The sequence below is a fragment of the Gigantopelta aegis genome, chromosome 10, assembly GCF_016097555.1.
Source record: "Gigantopelta aegis isolate Gae_Host chromosome 10, Gae_host_genome, whole genome shotgun sequence".
Lineage (NCBI taxonomy): Eukaryota > Metazoa > Mollusca > Gastropoda > Neomphalida > Peltospiridae > Gigantopelta > Gigantopelta aegis.
Window position 1 is genome coordinate 87,494,888 of NC_054708.1, and position 21,947 is coordinate 87,516,834.

General features: G+C 38.2%; 2 protein-coding genes across 2 annotated transcripts in view; one reads left to right on the forward strand and one right to left on the reverse strand.

Moving 5' to 3' along the window:
• Positions 1-589: 589 nt before the first annotated feature.
• LOC121383385 (phospholipid scramblase 1-like) lies at positions 590-16,846 on the reverse strand. The gene is made up of 6 exons (XM_041513387.1): positions 16,597-16,846; positions 11,676-11,753; positions 7,483-7,681; positions 3,029-3,140; positions 1,564-1,666; positions 590-1,160 (listed from the first exon to the last, which is right to left on the reverse strand). Exons 1-6 carry the CDS (start codon positions 16,733-16,735, stop codon positions 1,063-1,065), a joined length of 729 nt encoding a protein of 242 aa, XP_041369321.1. The 5' UTR covers positions 16,736-16,846; the 3' UTR covers positions 590-1,062.
• A 3,846-nt stretch (positions 16,847-20,692) lies between these two features.
• The window catches only part of LOC121384232, a 37,893-nt gene continuing 36,638 nt past the window's right edge, over positions 20,693-21,947 (forward strand). The window contains exon 1 of the mRNA XM_041514519.1: positions 20,693-20,778. The gene's annotated coding sequence lies outside the window, so the exon portion shown is untranslated. The remainder of the gene's footprint in view (positions 20,779-21,947) is intronic.

Below are 21,947 nucleotides of genomic sequence, written 5' to 3' on the forward strand. Positions count from 1 at the left end.
TGTAACTTCTTTTTTATTGCCATCCACCACTCCCATCTTACTGGTTCTGAAACAAAGCTTACATTTTCATATCAATCACAGTTTTCAGAAAAACGGGTTCTTCTCCCATTTAGTACTTAGAAATGAAGTTATCGGTACCTGATGCTGAATCTCCTCCACCAATGAGATAAGTTCTTCATTTGCACCTTGGCTAATGCCAAATTTTATATCCCAAATATCTATAGTTTAAACAGTTGTTTTTTGTTTAACAACACCACTAGAGCACTGATATATTAATCATCGGCAAATGGATGTTAAACATTTGTTAATTTTGATATATAGTCTTAGAGACAAAACCCACTACATTTTTCCATTAGTAACGAGGGATCTTTTATATGCACCATTCAACAGGCAGTATACCACGGGCTTTGTTATATCAGTCATGGTGCACTGTCTGGAACGAGAAACAGCCCAATAGGCCTACCAGTGGGAATCGATCTCAAATCAACCACACATCAAGTGAGTGCTTTACCACTGGGCTTATGACCCGCTCCTAAATGTCTATAAAGGTTACTTTTGCTTTAATTAAAATGTAAACAAAGATCATTTGGAAATAAATTTTAATTTTTTAAAAATGTAAAACAATCAAAGAATTCATTACAAAAAATGATTTACATTTAAATAAAATGGACATGAAATATATTTGATATACAATACAAAAATGTTGAAAAGCACATGCACAGTAAAAATACATTAAAAAAAAAAATTTGCACTTGATGTAGTCCATGATGAATTGGTGATCATAAAATAAAATAAAAAACATTGGGTATGGAGTCTGTGACTGCAATTCATATTTTATTCTGAGATTGAAAATCACAAGATATTTCTAAAATCTTCTCAAGGAATATTGCTGTTGCAGAAGACTGAATGCTGTTGAATTGTGTTGGTGTTTTCAATATTAGTCGTATAAATGCCCAGATCCCGTGTGATTTATACTGATGTCCTGAGACAATTCTTTGTTAAAAAAAAATTAAAATAATAATTTGTTAATAAATAAAATAAAATTACTTATTACATTTTCTATCAGCAACATCGTCCATGTTTTTCAAAGTAGTTGAAATCGATGAGAAACGTTGCTCCTAAAATAATCATCTTGTTCACTACATCCAGCTGTTCTGTGTCTGAAAAATAACACGTACTGTATATTAATAACACATTTATTATTGTTTTATTGTATTACTATTCAATCATTCAGTGTGAAATATCAACTTTAAAAGAAGGTAACTAAAGTTGTAAACAAGGAATTCCACAAGCATCAGATATATCATCACAAATGTTCTACAGGTGGATCTCTAACCCTTGGTGTCTATTGTTCAACTTTTTAATTTTTTGTTTTAATCAGTTAACGTTTCAATACTCAAACTTTTGTTTTTAAGTTTAAAAAATAGAAAAAGTCATAATGTTACACTAAAAATACATGACTACATTTTTTTTTTTTATTGCTTCATTTAATTGTTTTCATGTTGACAATTGCAACACCGAGTAAAGCTGAGTAATATATTAAGGAAGAAAATCGTGTCTTACACTCTACTGTGTAGTTATTCACAGCCCCAATCAGCTCCTTGCAGCCTCCCCAATGTTTTGTTATTGTTGCAACTTCACTGTCACCAACTTTACTACCGAGTACCTAAACATACATGTAGGAAATAGAATATTATTAAATACAATATCACTATAGCTCCTCAAACCAATCCAATAAAGAAACATTTGTTATTTAGGAACCTATTTTATATTTTCACAACAATTTCAAAACTCACTTATATCTTCTCAATTACATAATACAGTAACTTGTAGGCAGAGCATTTAACTTATTTAAATTTACTGATTAAAATTTTTGTTGCAAAATTACCAAAACAAATTCTATTCATAAACTTACATTAAAGGCTTTTGTAGGAGATATCGCTGGCATTATAATCGTGATTGGTCAAATTTTAATCACAAGACAATGTTTTGTTACGTCACTGTTTGTTTCAGCGCTAAACCTACTATTAGTGACGTCACGCCACAGCCGTTCTGCTAGTTAACAAGTCTACCGCTGACATTCAACCCACATTACTGACATTGTTTACAACTGTCGCAAATGAAAAGAATGATAATGGATGATAAAAAGAATACCCCCTCATGTCTTGTGATATCATAATTTATCAGCCTTGGATTTCATACTTTTATCAACTCGTGCTGATAAATTATGATATCACAGGACACTCAGGGAGTATCTTCTTTAGATATATCCAGATGGGCATTAAGTGAAATATGGTTAGAGTTCACTTTACAATAAAGAATGAATGTTTAACAACATCCAGGCATACAAATACACATCGGCTACTGGGCTATTTGAAAATATTATTTATACAATTACCGGTCTGTAAAACCACAGTGTAAAGAGCTGTGGGGAAAAGTACAATACAATACAAATATCAAGGTAAGTATATTTTAAAATTTTGTATAGAAATCAAAGTGTTTTAAAAACTTTAAAATTAATTTTGAATGGAATTTAAAAGATTCCAAAACATTTCTATGGCCAAATATATCATTTCTCATTGGTTTCAGATGATAACTTTACAATAATAATGTTGGTTGATGTTATTACATTATAATTAAAAACCTTGCGAGATGTACATTTTGTGTCTTACAAAGTCTGGTGTTTTTTAATGTAGGTATTTAAACATTGTAAATATATATGCATTTATATGTGTGTAGATATATATGTATTTATATGTGTGTAGATATATATGTATTTATATGTGTGTAGATATATATGTATTTATATGTGTGTAGATATATATGTATTTATATGTGTGTAGATATATATGTATTTATATCTGCGTAAATAAAAAAATTCCAGGCTTTATAAATTTGGCCCTTTTTATTCCGAGAGCCCTAAAAAAACTGGTCTTCAATTAAACTGACATGCTAAAAGAAAATTAAAATGAGAAATAAATACAAATTAGCATTCATCATTTGAAGACTAATTCCCTGCATAACTCACATGAAAGACAACATTGCAACAGCACCTGCAGTGACAACAGCCACCATGCAGAGAATACATCACAGACCCATCAACACCTAGCACCTCATACAATGGAAGATAACAACTCCAGCTGAAACAAACCGGCCAGAATTAAATAATTACATGTATATGTTCACAAGGCATATTAATCATGTATGGAAAGACAAGATGTTGAATAAAAGGTATATATACTAAAAGGCAAAAGTTATTGTGACATGGATTGTTTGGAGTAATAAATTTGTGAATGGATTTATAGATGTAAACCAGAGAAAATGTGCATGAAACAGCTCGAAGAAATGCAACCAAGCAGTTGTTGCAGCGATTGCATGCTTTGTGCAAGAAACATGGAATATTCGGGAGAAATCCTGTCCAGTGTTCACCAAGGCCAGACATTTAGTCACAAATCATTGCCACTCTGTGCAACCTTCAGAAGTCCAGAAGTCAGAAAAACACCATTAGTGAACTGTTTGATGAAATTTCGTCATGCCATGCCTCAGTGAAAATGACAGATGGCGAGTCATAGTGATGCTTGAATCTGGGACCTCGCAGCGTGACGTCGCACGTCAATTCAATGTCCACAGAAACACCATATGGCACGTATGGCAATGATATCAACAAAACAACCAGGTCAGGGACTGTTCCCATAGCGGCCCACCACCCGTGACAACCCTTGCCAAAACACATGGATCCGAACCACGCATCTGCGAAATGGCATTCCCAGGAACCTTCTCCAGCATTTAGTGGCCTCAATGAGACAATAATGATGCCAGGCCTGTATCAATGCTCAAGGTGGACACACTCGCTACTGACTGTGAACTTCGCTCTGGACCCCCTCTAGTGATGTGGCTCATTTGCATATGGCAGGTGCGCCCTTTTCATGGACTATTGCTCGTTTCCATACCTTCAGACATTTCTCTTTCCATGATATAATGTTTCATGCACGGCAGAAAAAACTTATCATCAATTATCTTTGTCTTTTGTGTGTAACAATAACTTTTGCTTTTTAGTATATATATATATATATATATATATATATATATATATATATATATATGGTCGAAGTAGATTTGCATTCATCATTGGGCAAAAAAACAAACATTAGTCCTGATCATATAAGTTTCAACTAGAAAATCATCACGACCGATACATACATATTCATGTGTCCTGCTATTTCTTTTATCAAGGAAATGTTTTCTTAATCATCCGCTACATTATTTATTAAACATTAAAATTTGAATATAAGAATGAGAGAAGCCTCTCAGTACCTGCTCCCGCCCAGAGAGAGAATCAACAGTAAGAAGGTGTAAGGCAATTGTATCAACTGGTCTTTCACTAGCAACTAACAATTAACTGTTCTGGACAGACAGCTCAGATAGCCGATGTGTGTATCCAGCTATAGGGTACATACTTACACAGGCCATGGTGGAGTGGTTCTTATTAAGGGTACACACAGGCCATGGTGGAGTGGTTCTTAATAAGGGTACACACAGGTCATGGTGGGGTGGTTCTTAATAAGGGTACACACAGGCCATAGTGGAGTGGTTCTTATTAAGGGTACATACTTACACAGGCCATGGTGGAGTGGTTCTTAATAAGGGTACATACTTACACATGCCATGGTGGAATGGTTCTTAATAAGGGTACATACTTACACAGGCCATGGTGGAGTGGTTCTTATTAAGGGTACATACTTACACAGGCCATGGTGGAGTGGTTCTTATTAAGGGTACATACTTACACAGGCCATGGTGGAGTGGTTCTTAATAAGGGTACATACTTACACAGGCCATGGTGGAATGGTTCTTAATAAGGGTACATACTTACACAGGCCATGGTGGAGTGGTTCTTAATAAGGGAACATACTTACACAAGCCATGGTGGAGTGGTTCTTAATAAGGGTACACACAGGCCATGGTGGAGTGGTTCTTATTAAGGGTACATACTTACACAGGCCATGGTGGTGTGGTTCTTAATAAGGGTACACACAGGCCATACACACAGGCCATGGTGGAGTGGTTCTTAATAAGGGTACACACAGGCCATGGTGGAGTGGTTCTTATTAAGGGTACATACTTACACATGGCCAGTGGTGGAGGTGGTTCTTATTAAGGGTACATACTTACACAGGCCATGGTGGAGTGGTTCTTAATAAGGGTACACACAGGCCATGGTGGAGTGGTTCTTATTAAGGGTACATACTTACACAGGCCATGGTGGAGTGGTTCTTATTAAGGGTACATACTTACACAGGCCATGGTGGAGTGGTTCTTATTAAGGGTACATACTTACACAGGCCATGGTGGAGTGGTTCTTAATAAGGGTACATACTTACACAGGCCATGGTGGAGTGGTTCTTATTAAGGGTACATACTTACACAGGCCATGGTGGAGTGGTTCTTAATAAGGGTACATACTTACACAAGCCATGGTGGAGTGGTTCTTATTAAGGGTACATACTTACACAGGCCATGGTGGAGTGGTTCTTATTAAGGGTACATACTTACACAAGCCATGGTGGAGTGGTTCTTAATAAGGGTACATACTTACACAAGCCATGGTGGAGTGGTTCTTAATAAGGGTACATACTTACACAGGCCATGGTGGAGTGGTTCTTATAAGGGTAAGGGTACATACTTACACAGGCCATGGTGGAGTGGTTCTTATTAAGGGTACACACAGGCCATGGTGGAGTGGTTCTTATTAAGGGTACATACTTACACAAGCCATGGTGGAGTGGTTCTTATTAAGGGTACATACTTACACAGGCCATGGTGGAGTGGTTCTTATTAAGGGTACACACAGGCCATGGTGGAGTGGTTCTTATTAAGGGTACATACTTACACAGGCCATGGTGGAGTGGTTCTTATTAAGGGTACATACTTACAAGGGCCATGGTGGAGTGGTTCTTAATACAGGGTACATACTTACACAAGGCCATGGTGGAGTGGTTCTTATTAAGGGTACATACTTACACAGGCCATGGTGGAGTGGTTCTTATTAAGGGTACATACTTACACAAGCCATGGTGGAGTGGTTCTTATTAAGGGTACATACTTACACAGGCCATGGTGGAGTGGTTCTTAATAAGGGTACATACTTACACAGGCCATGGTGGAGTGGTTCTTATTAAGGGTACATACTTACACAGGCCATGGTGGAGTGGTTCTTATTAAGGGTACATACTTACACAGGCCATGGTGGAGTGGTTCTTAAGGGTACATACTTGGCCATGGTGGAGTGGTTCTTATTAAGGGTACATACTTACACAGGCCATGGTGGAGTGGTTCTTATTAAGGGTACATACTTACACAGGCCATGGTGGAGTGGTTCTTAATAAGGGTACATACTTACACAGGCCATGGTGGAGTGGTTCTTATTAAGGGTACATACTTACACAGGCCATGGTGGAGTGGTTCTTATTACTTACACAGGCCATGGTGGAGTGGTTCTTATTAAGGGTACATACTTACACAGGCCATGGTGGAGTGGTTCTTATTAAGGGTACATACTTACACAGGCCATGGTGGAGTGGTTCTTATTAAGGGTACATACTTACACAGGCCATGGTGGAGTGGTTCTTATTAAGGGTACATACTTACACAGGCCATGGTGGAGTGGTTCTTATTAAGGGTACATACTTACACAGGCCATGGTGGAGTGGTTCTTATTAAGGGTACATACTTACACAGGCCATGGTGGAGTGGTTCTTATTAAGGGTACATACTTACACAGGCCATGGTGGAGTGGTTCTTATTAAGGGTACATACTTACACAGGCCATGGTGGAGTGGTTCTTATTAAGGGTACATACTTACACAGGCCATGGTGGAGTGGTTCTTATTAAGGGTACATACTTACACAGGCCATGGTGGAGTGGTTCTTATTAAGGGTACATACTTACACAGGCCATGGTGGAGTGGTTCTTATTAAGGGTACATACTTACACAGGCCATGGTGGAGTGGTTCTTATTAAGGGTACATACTTACACAGGCCATGGTGGAGTGGTTCTTATTAAGGGTACATACAGGCTACGGTGGAGTGGTTCTTATTACGGGTACATACTTACACAGGCCATGGTGGAGTGGTTCTTATTAAGGTACATACAGGCTACGGTGGAGTGGTTCTTAATAAGGGTACATACTTACACAGGCCATGGTGGAGTGGTTCTTATTAAGGTACATACAGGCTACGGTGGAGTGGTTCTTAATAAGGGTGCATACAGGCTACGGTAGAGTGGTTCTTATTACGGGTACATACTTACACAGGCCATGGTGGAGTGGTTCTTATTAAGGGTACATACTTACACAGGCCATGGTAGAGTGGTTCTTAATAAGGGTACATACTTACACAGGCCATGGTGGAGTGGTTCTTAATAAGGGTACATACTTACACAGGCTACGGTGGAGTGGTTCTTATTACGGGTACATACTTACATCTCCCTCACAGAGGCCACCGGTGTGCCGGGAGGTGAATGTATCTCCATTATTTGAAGATTGCAGCACCACCAGAAACAGCGACTGGAGCAACGTAGTGGCCGATGTAGCGTCATGATCTCCTGCTGACTGTTGTCACAAACTTTAATAGTGAAGGCACGCAACGACCCTAGGCACTGTCTCGCTCCACAGTCAGATGCTGCAAGTAGTATCAATACTTAGATAAATATACCCAGGATGTAATTACATAGGCAATTTACCACTTGTGGCTGTTCAAGAAATTAATGCATGAGGGAGGCATCGTAATGAAATTTTTTATGTCTGATGGATATGCTGTAATTCTTTCTCAATACAATTATAATATTTAAATAAATATAAAAAAAATAATAATATCATCAGTGTACATATAATACAAGCCGGGACTGTTCACGAAATGAACACACATTGGAGGCACCATAATGAACACACACTGGAGGCGCCATAATGAACACACACTGGAGGCACCATAATGGGGCACCATAATGAACTCACACTGGAGGCACCATAATGAACACACACTGGAGGCGACATAATGAACACACATTGGAGGCGCCATATTGAACACACACTGGAGGCACAATAATGAACACACACTGGAGGCACCATAATGAACACACATTGGAGGCGCCATATTGAACACACACTGGAGGCACAATAATGAACACACACTGGAGGCACCATAATGAACACACACTGGAGGCACCATCATGAACACACACTGGAGGCACCATCATGAACTCACATTGGAGGCGACATGATGAACTCACACTGGAGGCACCATAATGAACTCATACTGGAGTCACCACAATGAACACACACTGGAGGCACCATAATGAACACACATTGGATGCACCATAATGTACACACACTGGAGGCACCATAATGAACACACATTGGAGGCGCCATAATGAACACACACTGGAGGCGCCATAATGAACTCACATTGGAGGTGCCATAATGAACACACACTGGAGGCGCCATAATGAACTCACATTGGAGGCGACATAATGAACACACATTGGAGGCGCCATAATGAACACACATTGGAGGCGCCATAATGAACACACACTGGAGGCGCCATAATGAACTCACATTGGAGGCACCATAATGAACACACATTGGAGGCGCCATAATGAACACACACTGGAGGCACCATAATGAACTCACATTGGAGGCACCATAATGAACACACACTGGAGGTGCCATAATGAACTCACATTGGAGGCGACATAATGAACACTCACTGGAGGCGCCATAATGAACTCACACTGGAGGCACCATAATGAACACACACTGGAGGCGCCATAATGAACTCACATGGAGGCACCATAATGAACACACACTGGAGGCACCATAATGAACTCACATTGGAGGCACCATAATGAACACACACTGGAGGTGCCATAATGAACTCACATTGGAGGCACCATAATGAACACACACTGGAGGCGCCATAATGAACACACACTGGAGGTACCATAATGAACACACACTGGAGGTACCATAATGAACACACACTGGAGGTACCATAATGAACACACACTGGAGGCGCCATAATGAACACACACTGGAGGCACCATAATGAACACACACTGGAGGCGCCATAATGAACTCACATTGGAGGCGACATAATGAACACACATTGGAGGTGCCATAATGAACACACACTGGGGGCACCATAATGAACTCACACTGGCGGCAACATAATGAACACACACTGGAGGCACCATAATGAACACACACTGGAGGTACCATAATGAACACACACTGGAGGCGCCATAATGAACACACACTGGAGGCGCCATAATGAACTCACATTGGAGGCGACATAATGAACACACATTGGAGGTGCCATAATGAACTCACACTGGGGGCACCATAATGAACTCACACTGGCGGCAACATAATGAACACACACTGGAGGCACCATAATGAACACACACTGGAGGTACCATAATGAACACACACTGGAGGCACCATAATGAACACACACTGGAGGCACCATAATGAACACACACTGGAGGTACCATAATGAACACACACTGGGGGCACCATAATGAACACACACTGGAGGTACCATAATGAACACACACTGGGGGCACCATAATGAACACACACTGGGGGCACCATAATGAACTCACACTGGCGGCAACATAATGAACACACACTGGAGGCACCATAATGAACACACACTGGAGGTACCATAATGAACACACACTGGAGGCACCATAATGAACACACACTGGAGGCACCATAATGAACACACACTGGAGGCACCATAATGAACACACACTGGAGGCACCATAATGAACACACACTGGAGGTACCATAATGAACACACACTGGAGGCACCATAATGAACACACACTGGAGGCACCATAATGAACACACACTGGAGGCACCATAATGAACACACACTGGAGGTACCATAATGAACACACACTGGAGGCGACATGATGAACTCACACTGGAGGTACCATAATGAACACACACTGGAGGCACCATAATGAACACACACTGGAGGTACCATAATGAACACACACTGGAGGCACCATAATGAACACACACTGGAGGCGCCATAATGAACACACACTGGAGGCGACATGATGAACTCACACTGGAGGTACCATAATGAACACACACTGGAGGCACCATGATGAACACACACTGGAGGCACCATAATGAACACACACTGGAGGTACCATCATGAACACACACTGGAGGCACCATAATGAACACACACTGGAGGCGACATGATGAACTCACACTGGAGGTACCATAATGAACACACACTGGAGGCACCATAATGAACTCACACTGGAGGTACCATAATGAACACACACTGGAGGCACCATAATGAACACACACTGGAGGTACCATAATGAACACACACTGGAGGCACCATAATGAACACACACTGGAGGTACCATAATGAACACACACTGGAGGCACCATAATGAACACACATTGGAGGCACCATAATGAACACACACTGGAGGTACCATAATGAACACACACTGGAGGCACCATAATGAACACACACTGGAGGTACCATAATGAACTCACACTGGAGGCACCATAATGAACACACACTGGAGGTACCATAATGAACACACACTGGAGGCACCATCATGAACACACACTGGAGGCACCATCATGAACACACACTGGAGGCACCATAATGAACACACACTGGAGGTACCATAATGAACACACACTGGAGGCGCCATAATGAACACACACTGGAGGCACCATAATGAACACACACTGGAGGCGCCATAATGAACACACACTGGAGGCGCCATAATGAACACACACTGGAGGCACCATAATGAACACACACTGGAGGCGCCATAATGAACACACACTGGAGGTGCCATAATGAACACACACTGGAGGTACCATAATGAACACACACTGGAGGCGCCATAATGAACACACACTGGAGGTACCATAATGAACACACACTGGAGGCGCCATAATGAACACACACTGGAGGTACCATAATGAACACACACTGGAGGTACCATAATGAACACACACTGGAGGCGCCATAATGAACACACACTGGAGGCACCATAATGAACACACACTGGAGGTACCATAATGAACACACACTGGAGGTGCCATAATGAACACACACTGGAGGCGCCATAATGAACACACACTGGAGGTACCATAATGAACACACACTGGAGGCGCCATAATGAACACACACTGGAGGCACCATAATGAACAGTTTAAGCCTGGTCAGTCTCCTGTAATTTTTTATGCATACAAGGTTTAAATAATAGTTTATTTTGTCAGTGATGGCTGTACACAAAGACTGCTTCTCGCTGTTTCCATGTGATCACTTTTGAAGAAGCCTTTACTGTGACATTAAATGTTAATCACAAACATACAGTCCATGTAATAAATAAACAAATAACTTTAAATAACAAAACAAACAAATACATGAAAACATAAAATAGCATGGCTGGCATTTAGTTGTGATTTTAAATCTACAAGCATGCAAGCACTGTAATACATATTTTGTTTCTTCATTTGCAAATGTGTTTTTAAATTACCACCCAAAATATAATATTCGTTTCTAACTTTTATGTAAATTATATATGTTTTAAATATTTAAAATAAAAAGAACAGTTTGGAGTTACCTTCAAATGCATATAAGACCTGCTCATCTTCACTCTTAGTGATTCGGTATCGGTTGTTCCGCTCCCATCCCAGAATTACTGCAAAATAAAACAAAAAATGGTAACCTGTAAATAGTTGAACATTTAGGCTGGAGCCAAGTGGGCCAGGTCCCCTATTTGTGGTCCAATTGGGAATCCCACCAAATGGGAGACATTTCCAATATGATACATTAACTACATGTAGTACATATCATAGAGCTTATGCTTCCAAGTTTTACGGGAAATACTCGTTTGGTTTGGGATACAGCAAAAACGGCACCGTGCCAAAATGGCCCCAAATGAAAAAGGAACCAAATTGGACAAAACGGAACCTAGCATTGGCGAAAATGGCACTAAAATCTATGGACAAAATGGAACCTAGCGTTGACTGACACGGCACCGAATATTTTAAAATGTATGGCTAAAATGGAACAAAAATCATTACAATTTGTGAACGATGATATGCTCAATAAAACAGCAACTATATTAATCATTTATTACTTTGTAATAGTAATAGCAGCTATTTTTATGTCCATGTAAGTGAGAGAGAAGTAATAGCAGCTAGATGTCAGCAATATGCAGACAATCGTCCACATGTGTTTGCAAAAAACAGCAAGGCATATTTTATATGCAAAAACTATATATTATTTCACTTATATCGTCCCTGATGTTTGACATTCAATAACCGATGATTAATAAATCAACATGCTTTACTGGTGTCATTAAACAAAACAAACTTTGTATTGTCACTAGGGTGAGTTTGTAACGTATAAGTTGCTTTTGGGGGCGAGTTTCAAATGATGACAGGAAACACCTTTTTTCATACTTACTATTTACTAGAAGTTATTTATTTTTATAAATTGCACACAAAAATAGTATTATTTTGTTATATAGCCAAATTGGTTCCATTTTAGCCAAAGAAAATGGTGCCGTTTTGGTAGTGGTGCCATTTTACCCTGATCCCTTCAGTTCTATGGTCTGTAATCATCAGAACTCATAAAAAATACAACAGTGTCGGTGGAATAAACAGAAATAAAAAGTAACAACAACAAAAAGAAACCCCATGCACTGAATGATAATAAGCGTATAAGCTGATATGTGCACTGTGTTCAGGCTAAGGTTTAGGGTGAGGGTTAGTAACAGTATTAGCCTTAAAGGCACTCAGTCACAGATTTAGTTGGCCTTATTTCTCTAAATATGGATAATAAATGGAAATTACATTCATTTGGAATACCAAACCTCATTATTGTATCATCCAAAAGATTTTAATTAAACCATGATTGAGGGAATTCCATGACACGCTTCATTTTTAAAATTTAGAACTCTTGTTGTGAAAAGTCATAAAACGTACGGCAAAACAAACTCGTAGTGATATACGACAGCCATGTAATGTATCCCTGAATTTTATATAAATGACCGCTGTGTATAGAGAATTCGCAAATTAGGGCCGGCTATATACAAATAATAAAAAATATATTATTTCATGACAAAATAACGGTGAATACGATGAAATAAAATAATAAAAAGTCGGAACATGAACTAAAAAATTTTTAAATTATTATTATAATTTAAAAAAGAAAAGAATTTGTTCTTTTGGGGTTTTTTTTTTTATGGAGCTACCATACATAGTACCACTTCAGCCACGTGTGCATGAAATTTAGCAGGGGCGGAAGTCTAGACGGTTATAACTCTATAGTGCTTAGTTTGAAAATGGGTAACATGTTTTCCATCGTCACCAATGTGGCCTACAACCAGCCAGTCGTTTTTCACTAAACAATTATTTTGACTGATTCGCAAAGTGGTCATTCAGTTTAATGTATAGCATAAAAAACAGTGTACTGTCGCATGTCTTGCCGTTCACAAGTTGGCTTAATTATAACTTAACCCAGTTGAATCCAGTTCTATGTGCAGGGGCAAATTCAGCCTGCCGTTTGTGTGTGTGCACGCACATTATTCTTGCATTTTTATAGCAAAAAAAACCCCGATAAAACACCACCCCCTCCACCCCCAAAAGATAGTAGTAGGCTAATAATAATAATAATAATAATATAATTTTGTATTATTATTATTATTATAATGTCGATAAAATCACGACACGGCAGGGTGAGGTTGGTTGTTACAGAAGCAGTACATAAATTTTGAGGGGGACCCGGGAGTAATCTCAGGATTACTGGTATAAAATTTTTTTTAAAAAAATTGAGTTTTATTGCCCCTTGAAATTTTGCGCATTTGAAATATGACTACATAGTACATACAGCAAAATAACAAAATAACGTTTTAGTCATATTTATTTGCGGTAAATTTCACTTTTTACCAAATTTATGTAATCACCCTCAAAATTGCAATCGGTGAAAAATTACAATCTAATTAAAATTAGCTCCACTATTACAAGTGGATCTAACAGCAACCCGTTGGAGCGCATGTCCAGTTGACCTTTCATTCGACCAATCAAACCCTTACCGTACTTGCAAAATCATGCCAGTGATTTGAAAAGAATTTGAAAACATTCGGGATTATGCTGAGGGTATACGAAATGATTCGGGTGAATTACGAAGTATGCCGGAAACTAATTTCAATATAAAATTTGATATAAAATTAGTTTCAAGACGAAAAAAAACCTGTGATGGTATAGCCATGAAATCTGTTTATACCAGTGTACAATCCACAGTTTATTGCTGCACTTTTCCTCCAGTTTTTTCAATGTTGAAATAGACCAACAAGTTCGCCTATTGCATAAATAGTCTCGCCCAATATTTTTAGAATTTGTATGCTTCCGAATGATGCTATAAAAGGCAAAGTGTAATTGGTCAATATTTAAATTGTTATTTATAGACGAATATCACATGGACGTGGGAGTCCATGCAATGCTGTTAGATCTACTGGCATATACCAGTAGAGCTAATTTTAATCAGATTGTGAAAAATTATTAAGTTCAAGCCCTGTTGTTAGTTTGTGTACTGACCGTAGTTATTTTCTCTTTCAAATAATTTACCTCAGCAGCTGATAATTTGTAATTTTTATTTATTTACTTATTTATTTATTTATAATTTTTGTCTGTGAAAAACGTACACAAAAGGGTCCGCTAGATTCATACTAGTATACAATGCCTCCCCTGTTCAGACCACACACTGTTCGTACAGTACTTTGTATCATCTTGGAATGGTTTGGTAATATTGGATCATTCAAATACTTATTTACCGCCTATACATTTTTGCTGTGAATATAGCCAACCCTTGTTAGCAGAGGCTATATGCACGGTCATCATATATATAGCCACATCGTATATAAACACCATCTAGTTTACTGTATTCTTTAAAAATGTAACAATTCCTATTCTTAGCCAGCTGTTATGGTATATTTTGCATAATAATGAATTCGACAAGGTGGAAAGTAAAGGTGTTTGTGATCCAAATGTTTAAATTTTTCGTGTACGACTAACGATAAATTTATCTATAGATACAAATGCCTAAATAGTCGGGATTGTCGATGTTTGAAATGCTTCTGTTACTAAAATAAATTAATGTATATGCTTATTATCATTCAGTATATGTTTTTATTAATTTTAATAACTTATTTTCATTGTTCTTGTTTTTTCTATTTACCCTACATCACAGAGAACGGTCAAGCATTCTAGTTACATGTGCTTGGTAAATCGTTTTGACGCTGCGGTTATTCGGGGGATGCTCATCACATGACTCAAAAATAAAACATCACACCTCTGCTCTCCAAATAGCCATTATTTTCTCTGAATTATGGACCCTCGACATAATTCAATTATTTCTATAAATGGTGGTTATGTAGATGGTTCAATAAAGTATACTCCTTGCTCACGATATCGCGGCATTTACATTTTTGCGGTTTAGCACGCGCAACTCCCCCTGGTGGCACGTTTATTGTTAGAAATGTGATGACAGACAACACATTGTTTTGCCCATTAACAAATTTGAAGAAATGTCAAAATTTTGGGTAAGTATTCATAGTTTTACTATTTGGGCATAAAATAACAGTGTGTGATTTTACTGACACCCCCATACTTATAAATAGCCCTAGTACCTAACATACACACATACAATTCTGCTCCGACATCTATCAGATTGTCGTCTGGTTGTTGACAATCAAAACGAGGCTATACACGGTCACAGTGTTACTATATTTAGAATGTGCAACCTCTAGAAAAGTATGGAAACATTTAAGGGCCATGCCTATATTTATTGGCAATTTAAACAAAACACATAACTTTTAATATGTTCTATTCTTGGTTACACTCGATAAATATTGATTATATAACTGTTGAATCTTAATAATATGATGAACAATTTTAAAAAATGCCCACACTTTCTTGCAGAAAAATAATTATTATTATTACTGAATTTTCCATTGAAAAATGTAAATATGTTACTACAATTGAAAAACAAAGCGTTTTAAGTTGACTTTTCTTCGTTCTTGTGTTGAAGTTTGTTTCCTAGACATTACTTCAAATGTGTTTACAAAAAGAGCCATTTTTGACCCGTGCGGTCCACCGTTTGTAATGTTTGCGATTTACCACGATATCGTGGTAACCTCCCTTGAACGGAAGCCAGTGCTATGGTGTACTTCCATCAACTGTTTTAATGTTAGAACTGCATTTATTTGTCAACACAATGATATGGACATGATGCAGATACAGCAAAAATTGCAACCCAAGTATATTTGTTAGTGCATTTCTTATTTCTTCCAAATACTTGAAATAGTTACTAAGTTAAGTACCGCGATATCCTGGTACCCCAGTATACTTTTAGGTACAAATCAAAGGTATATATTTTCAGATAATTAGTTAGATCATTAATTAGATCAACCATCCGTGACTGAGCGTCTTTAAATAATTATTAGCATGCTGGAACGTTCGGTAGTCTTTCCTTCATACCTTCAACAACATCAAGGCGCTGCTGCACATGCAAAGTGTTCAGGTTGGCTAACTCTGTCAGACCTTCTGGTAAATTATCGGCACCAAGCTGAACACTTACTGGCTGCTTACTGATGACATTCTCTCTGTGTTCGTCCATCGTTAATTTGTTTTAATGTCACATCTCAGTATTGATCACCTGTTGCATTTAAACATTAAATTTTGAACAAATATTAAAAAAACGGAAGTAAACATATCAACAAGGGATGACAACTCTAGCTAACTTAAACAAGAGGATCTCATTCAACGGTTTACGTTACATGGATGCTAATATTAACTTTATTGCATACAGTGCAATGAATGTAGCAGTGGGGGTGGGGTGGGGGGGGGGCGTCAAACCTAAGACTGTGGTGGACAAATGTAGGAGTGGTAATCCAGTTCCCTAGCTACTACCCTCCCCCGCATCCGCCTCTGGTTCTGTTCATAATAATAAATAATGGATGGCCAGAGTTTCATGTAATAATAATAATAATAATAATAATCCGTCTGTATGTATATCTGCCAGAAAAGAGGTCACCATTTAGATTATCATCTGTTTTGGGACAAAAATCTGGTTCCAGTTGTGGAGGAGGCCGAATTTCGGGGGGGGGGGGGTATTTTCTACAGGAAGCTATCTTTGTTCCTCATTTACAGTATGTCAAAAAGAAGGGCTTAAAGGCCCTCAATATCTTAAAGGTTATTGGCAAGACTGAATGAGGAGCAGATCGAAATGTTATGCTCCGACTTTATAGATCTTTAGTCCGGTCTAAACTTAATACTGTTTGCATTAATTGTGTAGCCTATGGGTCAGCACGTAAATGCTAGATCCTTTACACAACCAGCGACTTAAGTTTTGTCTTGGGGAGAGTTTGTACATCTATGCATTCCAGCCTAGTTTGGGTGCTAAACGTGTAACGCTTTTCTCTGCAGCATGCTACAAAGATTATTTCAATGCCAAAACATCCTGCACATGAAATAATGCGGTGTTTGATAACAAATATATGAAATTGTTTGATGTGAAGCCGAATGCCATTTGAACATTAGCTCTTCATATTAAGTAGTTTTTATCAATTTCCAACATTGATTTAACTGACATTTTGGAAACGCCTTCATATTTTGTTTTGCCACCTTGGTGTATCAAGCCACCGAACACTGTATTCGATCTTGTACATTTAAAAAAAGATCGCATAGATGCAGTTATTTATAAACAACATTTCATGGAAATCCAAGAGAGGTACTGTGATTACATTCTTGTTTACAGACGGATCACGGGATGGGAATTATGTGGCTTCTGCTCATAAGCATACGAGAAAAATAATCAAATTCGGGCAAAAACAACAGGAAAATTCAACCCCCCCCCCCCTAAAAAAAAAAAAAAAAAAAAAAAAACAGTGAGCCCGTACGCCTATACTTCTGCTACAGTTGGTTTTTTCTCCATCAGACACAATAATTTCCACGAGATTACTCGATTCAGCATCAATCTATACTGTTAAAACCTGGGCAATCATTAAAGCCCTGAAACAGATTAAGGATTCATGTGTATCCAAATACATTATTTTTTTACAAACTCACTTTCGTGTCTCCAAGCTTTACAGCACATGGAATTGATGCATCCCTTATAGTTGGGATGGTGATACGAAAGTGCGTCTTTTTATCAATAATAATATAATTACCAATAAAGATGTTATACGTTGTTGGGTACCCAGCCATGTTGGCATTAAGGACAATGAAAGGGCAGATTTTGCTGCAAGTCTGCTTTGAGTTTTCCCAATGTCGGTGTTGGTGTCCCCTGCAGTGATTTTAAATATCATATTGACAAATATATATTTTCGACTTGGCAAGATGATTGGGACGGTGCGGTTCTCCTACAGGCGGTGCAGGAAGAATGAAGAAGTCTTGTGCCGTGCCCGTATCGGCCATACGTATTTGACGCATTCATTTATTTTAAAGGACCCTCCTCTTCAGTGTGAACATTGTCAATGTACACTGACTGTGCGCCACATTTTGGTGGAGTGTCATCATCTGAAGCCGACGAGAAATTATATATTTTGCAACAGAAATGTTTTGGAATCTTTTAATAAATTCCACTCAGAATTAATTTAAAAGTTTTTAAAACACTGATTTCTACACAAAATTTTACAATATAATTTACCTTGAGTTAGGCCTATGTATTGTATTATACTTTTCCCCACAGCTCCTTACCCTGTGGTTTTATATAATTATATAAATAACATTTGCATCGGTTATTGGGTGTCTCCTTTTGTGACACCCAATATCCGATGTGTATTTTTGTGCTGGTGTGTCTTTAAACATTAATTAATTAATTAACTCTCTCTCTCTCTCTCTCTCTCTCTCTCTCTCTCTCTCTCTCTCTCTCTCTCTCTCTCTCTCTCTCTCTCTCTCTCTGTGTATGTCTCTTACTTTCTCTGTATGTGTGTCTGTGTGTGTGTGTGTGTGTCTGTCTCACTCTCTCTCTCTCCCTCCCTCACTCACTCCCCCTATCTCCCTGTCTCTCTCTCTCTCTCTCTCTCTCTCTCTCTCTCTCTCTCTCTCAGTAGAGGTCAGATATGAAAAGTGTGTGGGGTCACCAGAGGTCACCAAAGGTCAAAGGCTACAAATTCGAAGTAAAAGCACTTGTTTATTTTCTTCATAAATATTATCTCCATAGTCCTACCTTTTATGTAGGATTACTTATAAACACAAATAACACATTGAATTAGTCAAACTGTTGCTTTAAAATTTAGATTTGCATAGTATTCAATTAAAAATCTAACTTTTCTCAGTTTTACTGATTGTTTTTTTAATTTAAAAAAGGGATTTCATCTAGGATATCGTTACCAGAGAGGGAGTCAAAGCGACCACCATGGTTAGGCTATTCTATGTAGGATGATGTAGGCCTACGAGCTGCATCATATTCCAGAGGAGGGACCTCAGCTTTGAAAAGTTGGGGGTCACCAGAGGTCATGAAAGGTCAAGGGGTACAAATTTGAAGAAAACAGTAAATTTTAATTTATAAACTTAAACCAGGACCTGAACACCCGTGGTGGGAACTAGCATTTAAATAAAGATAAAAAAAAAAAAAAAAATTAATACGGCTTGTACCCTCCCCCACTAGAGGCTGCATGTGACACCCCCTGTTAGATATTGTAACTCCCACATAAGATGTCGTTCCTACGGGCCTGCATATTTTATTTGCAGAACGTTACATATATAACATTATCTTGCACCGCCAGCAGGAACACTGCCAGTCGAAAGACTGCTTTAGTAAATCAAAACTTGCACAGGACAGAACATGCATATATGGAATAAATCTCGCCCCCTCCTGGAAAATACACGTGCCATTAGGCTATCATTTATGCTCCTATCTTCCACTCCTAACTTTAACTATATATTTTATTTTATTTTATTTTATTTTATTCATTCATTCATTCATTCATTCATTCATTCATTCATTCATTCATTCATTCATTTATTCATTTACTTATTTATTTATAAATTTATTTATTTATAAATTTATGGTGAGAGAGTTTGTTGTTATTTTTGGAGTTTATTTTAACATTATGTCAGTTTATATCAATATTACAAACAAATTCTGTTGCTCCAGACATTTTTTGGCAAAAAAGAATACTAGTATTATGTAGTTTATTATGATTTGTTATATATTTTGTTGTCTTGTCGTCTGGAAGGCTTATTCTAGTTATAAACGTGTACTCATCTAATTTCACCAAAATGTTAAATGACGACCTTGATTACATATTCTGTTCACAAGTAGGGTCTCCACATGATTTGGTATCCATGTCCAGCGCTGGAATTAAGATACAGAATACTATTTTACTTTATTCCTTAGTCTCATTATCATCTAATGCACGTGTCGGGTACTCGGGTCCGGGTCGAGTTTGACCATTAAGTACTCAAGTCCAATATTTTGCACTCGTGGGGGGCCTATTTAGAAGTCATGGAAGTGTTCTGGTTTGCCTTTGGACAGAACCAGAATGTTGTTGGTGCTCCATTTGGAAAGATGTGTTTTACACCCAAAAAACTGAAAACGTGGAACAGCGGGAAAACTTCAACTACGTCATTTCCTTCATATGTTCAAGATGTGTCTGCATAAAAGTTCAAAAGTTCAAAGACAGACAACAAAAACAAATGTACATGTTTAATAAGGTAGTTTAATTACTGACCGTGAACTTGATCTAATTATGCTAACAAATATTTGTATCCTGTGACAAACTTCACAAAGTAGCATTCTTGAAGTAAATAATAAATTTGAAAAACCGAAGTCCCATCAATGCATCATGTCCATCAGTCCGTGACATTGTCAACAACCGGGCCGTAGCTGTAGCTGTGTAGGCACTAAGAGTCAGCAAGACTTCCCAACGTTACAGCATTCAGTTCATTCAGGCTTTGGTTTATTGTTAGGATTAATGATTTATAGTATTAGCATGCATGCTGAGTGTCTTTGTGGCTTGACTCAAATATTCTAGTATTCAGTTCATTCAGGCTTTGTTTTATTGTTAGGATTAATGATAGTATTAGCATGCATGCTGAGTGTCTTGTGACTTGACCCAAATATATAGCTAGATTTGAGGTAGAACTTTCCTTTGGCACAAACGATTTTGTTTGTTGGTTATGCGAAATCAATATCAACATAAACGACCGATCATTTGTGCAATAGCTGTAATCGTTCGTCAGAAAATGTAAAAAGACGTGTTGGCTATATTTTTTTTTAACTGTTTTTGGAAGAAAATAATAAGATAATGGGCCTACATTGCCGATTGCTGGTTATTTGGCCGATATAGGATTCGCATAATTTCGGTACTTTCCGTTCAGATCAGGAAGCATTAAACTCCATGCTTCCGGGAAATCTTAAACGCGGATTGCCAAAATTGCTTTGCAATTGCACAAGTGTGTACAAACATCGGTGCAATTTTGTACGAGAAAACAAAACGCGGACATAAATTCATCTAGTGGACGCTGCTTAAACGTGGAGTGACTTGCGTGCGAACATCGATGCAATTCCTGACGAGATAATGAAACGCAGAAATCGTGAATGCATTGCCTGGTTTACGTTCGGAAATGAAACTACCGTTAAAACGTTGAAATTTGTGTCGAGAACGAAACACTGTTCTCGACTTTTCTAACATGTGGTAACCTCCCGGTAACCTGAACGACCGTTCTCGACTTATTTCGATGCCTGTTCTAGCATACATTTAAAAAAAAAAAATGTATTTATGATAGGACATTTGATGGAGAAAAGCTACGAAATTCGTTCATATTGCATTCACGTTTAATTACCGTGATCCATTAAAATTTGCATTTGTATCAGAATTACT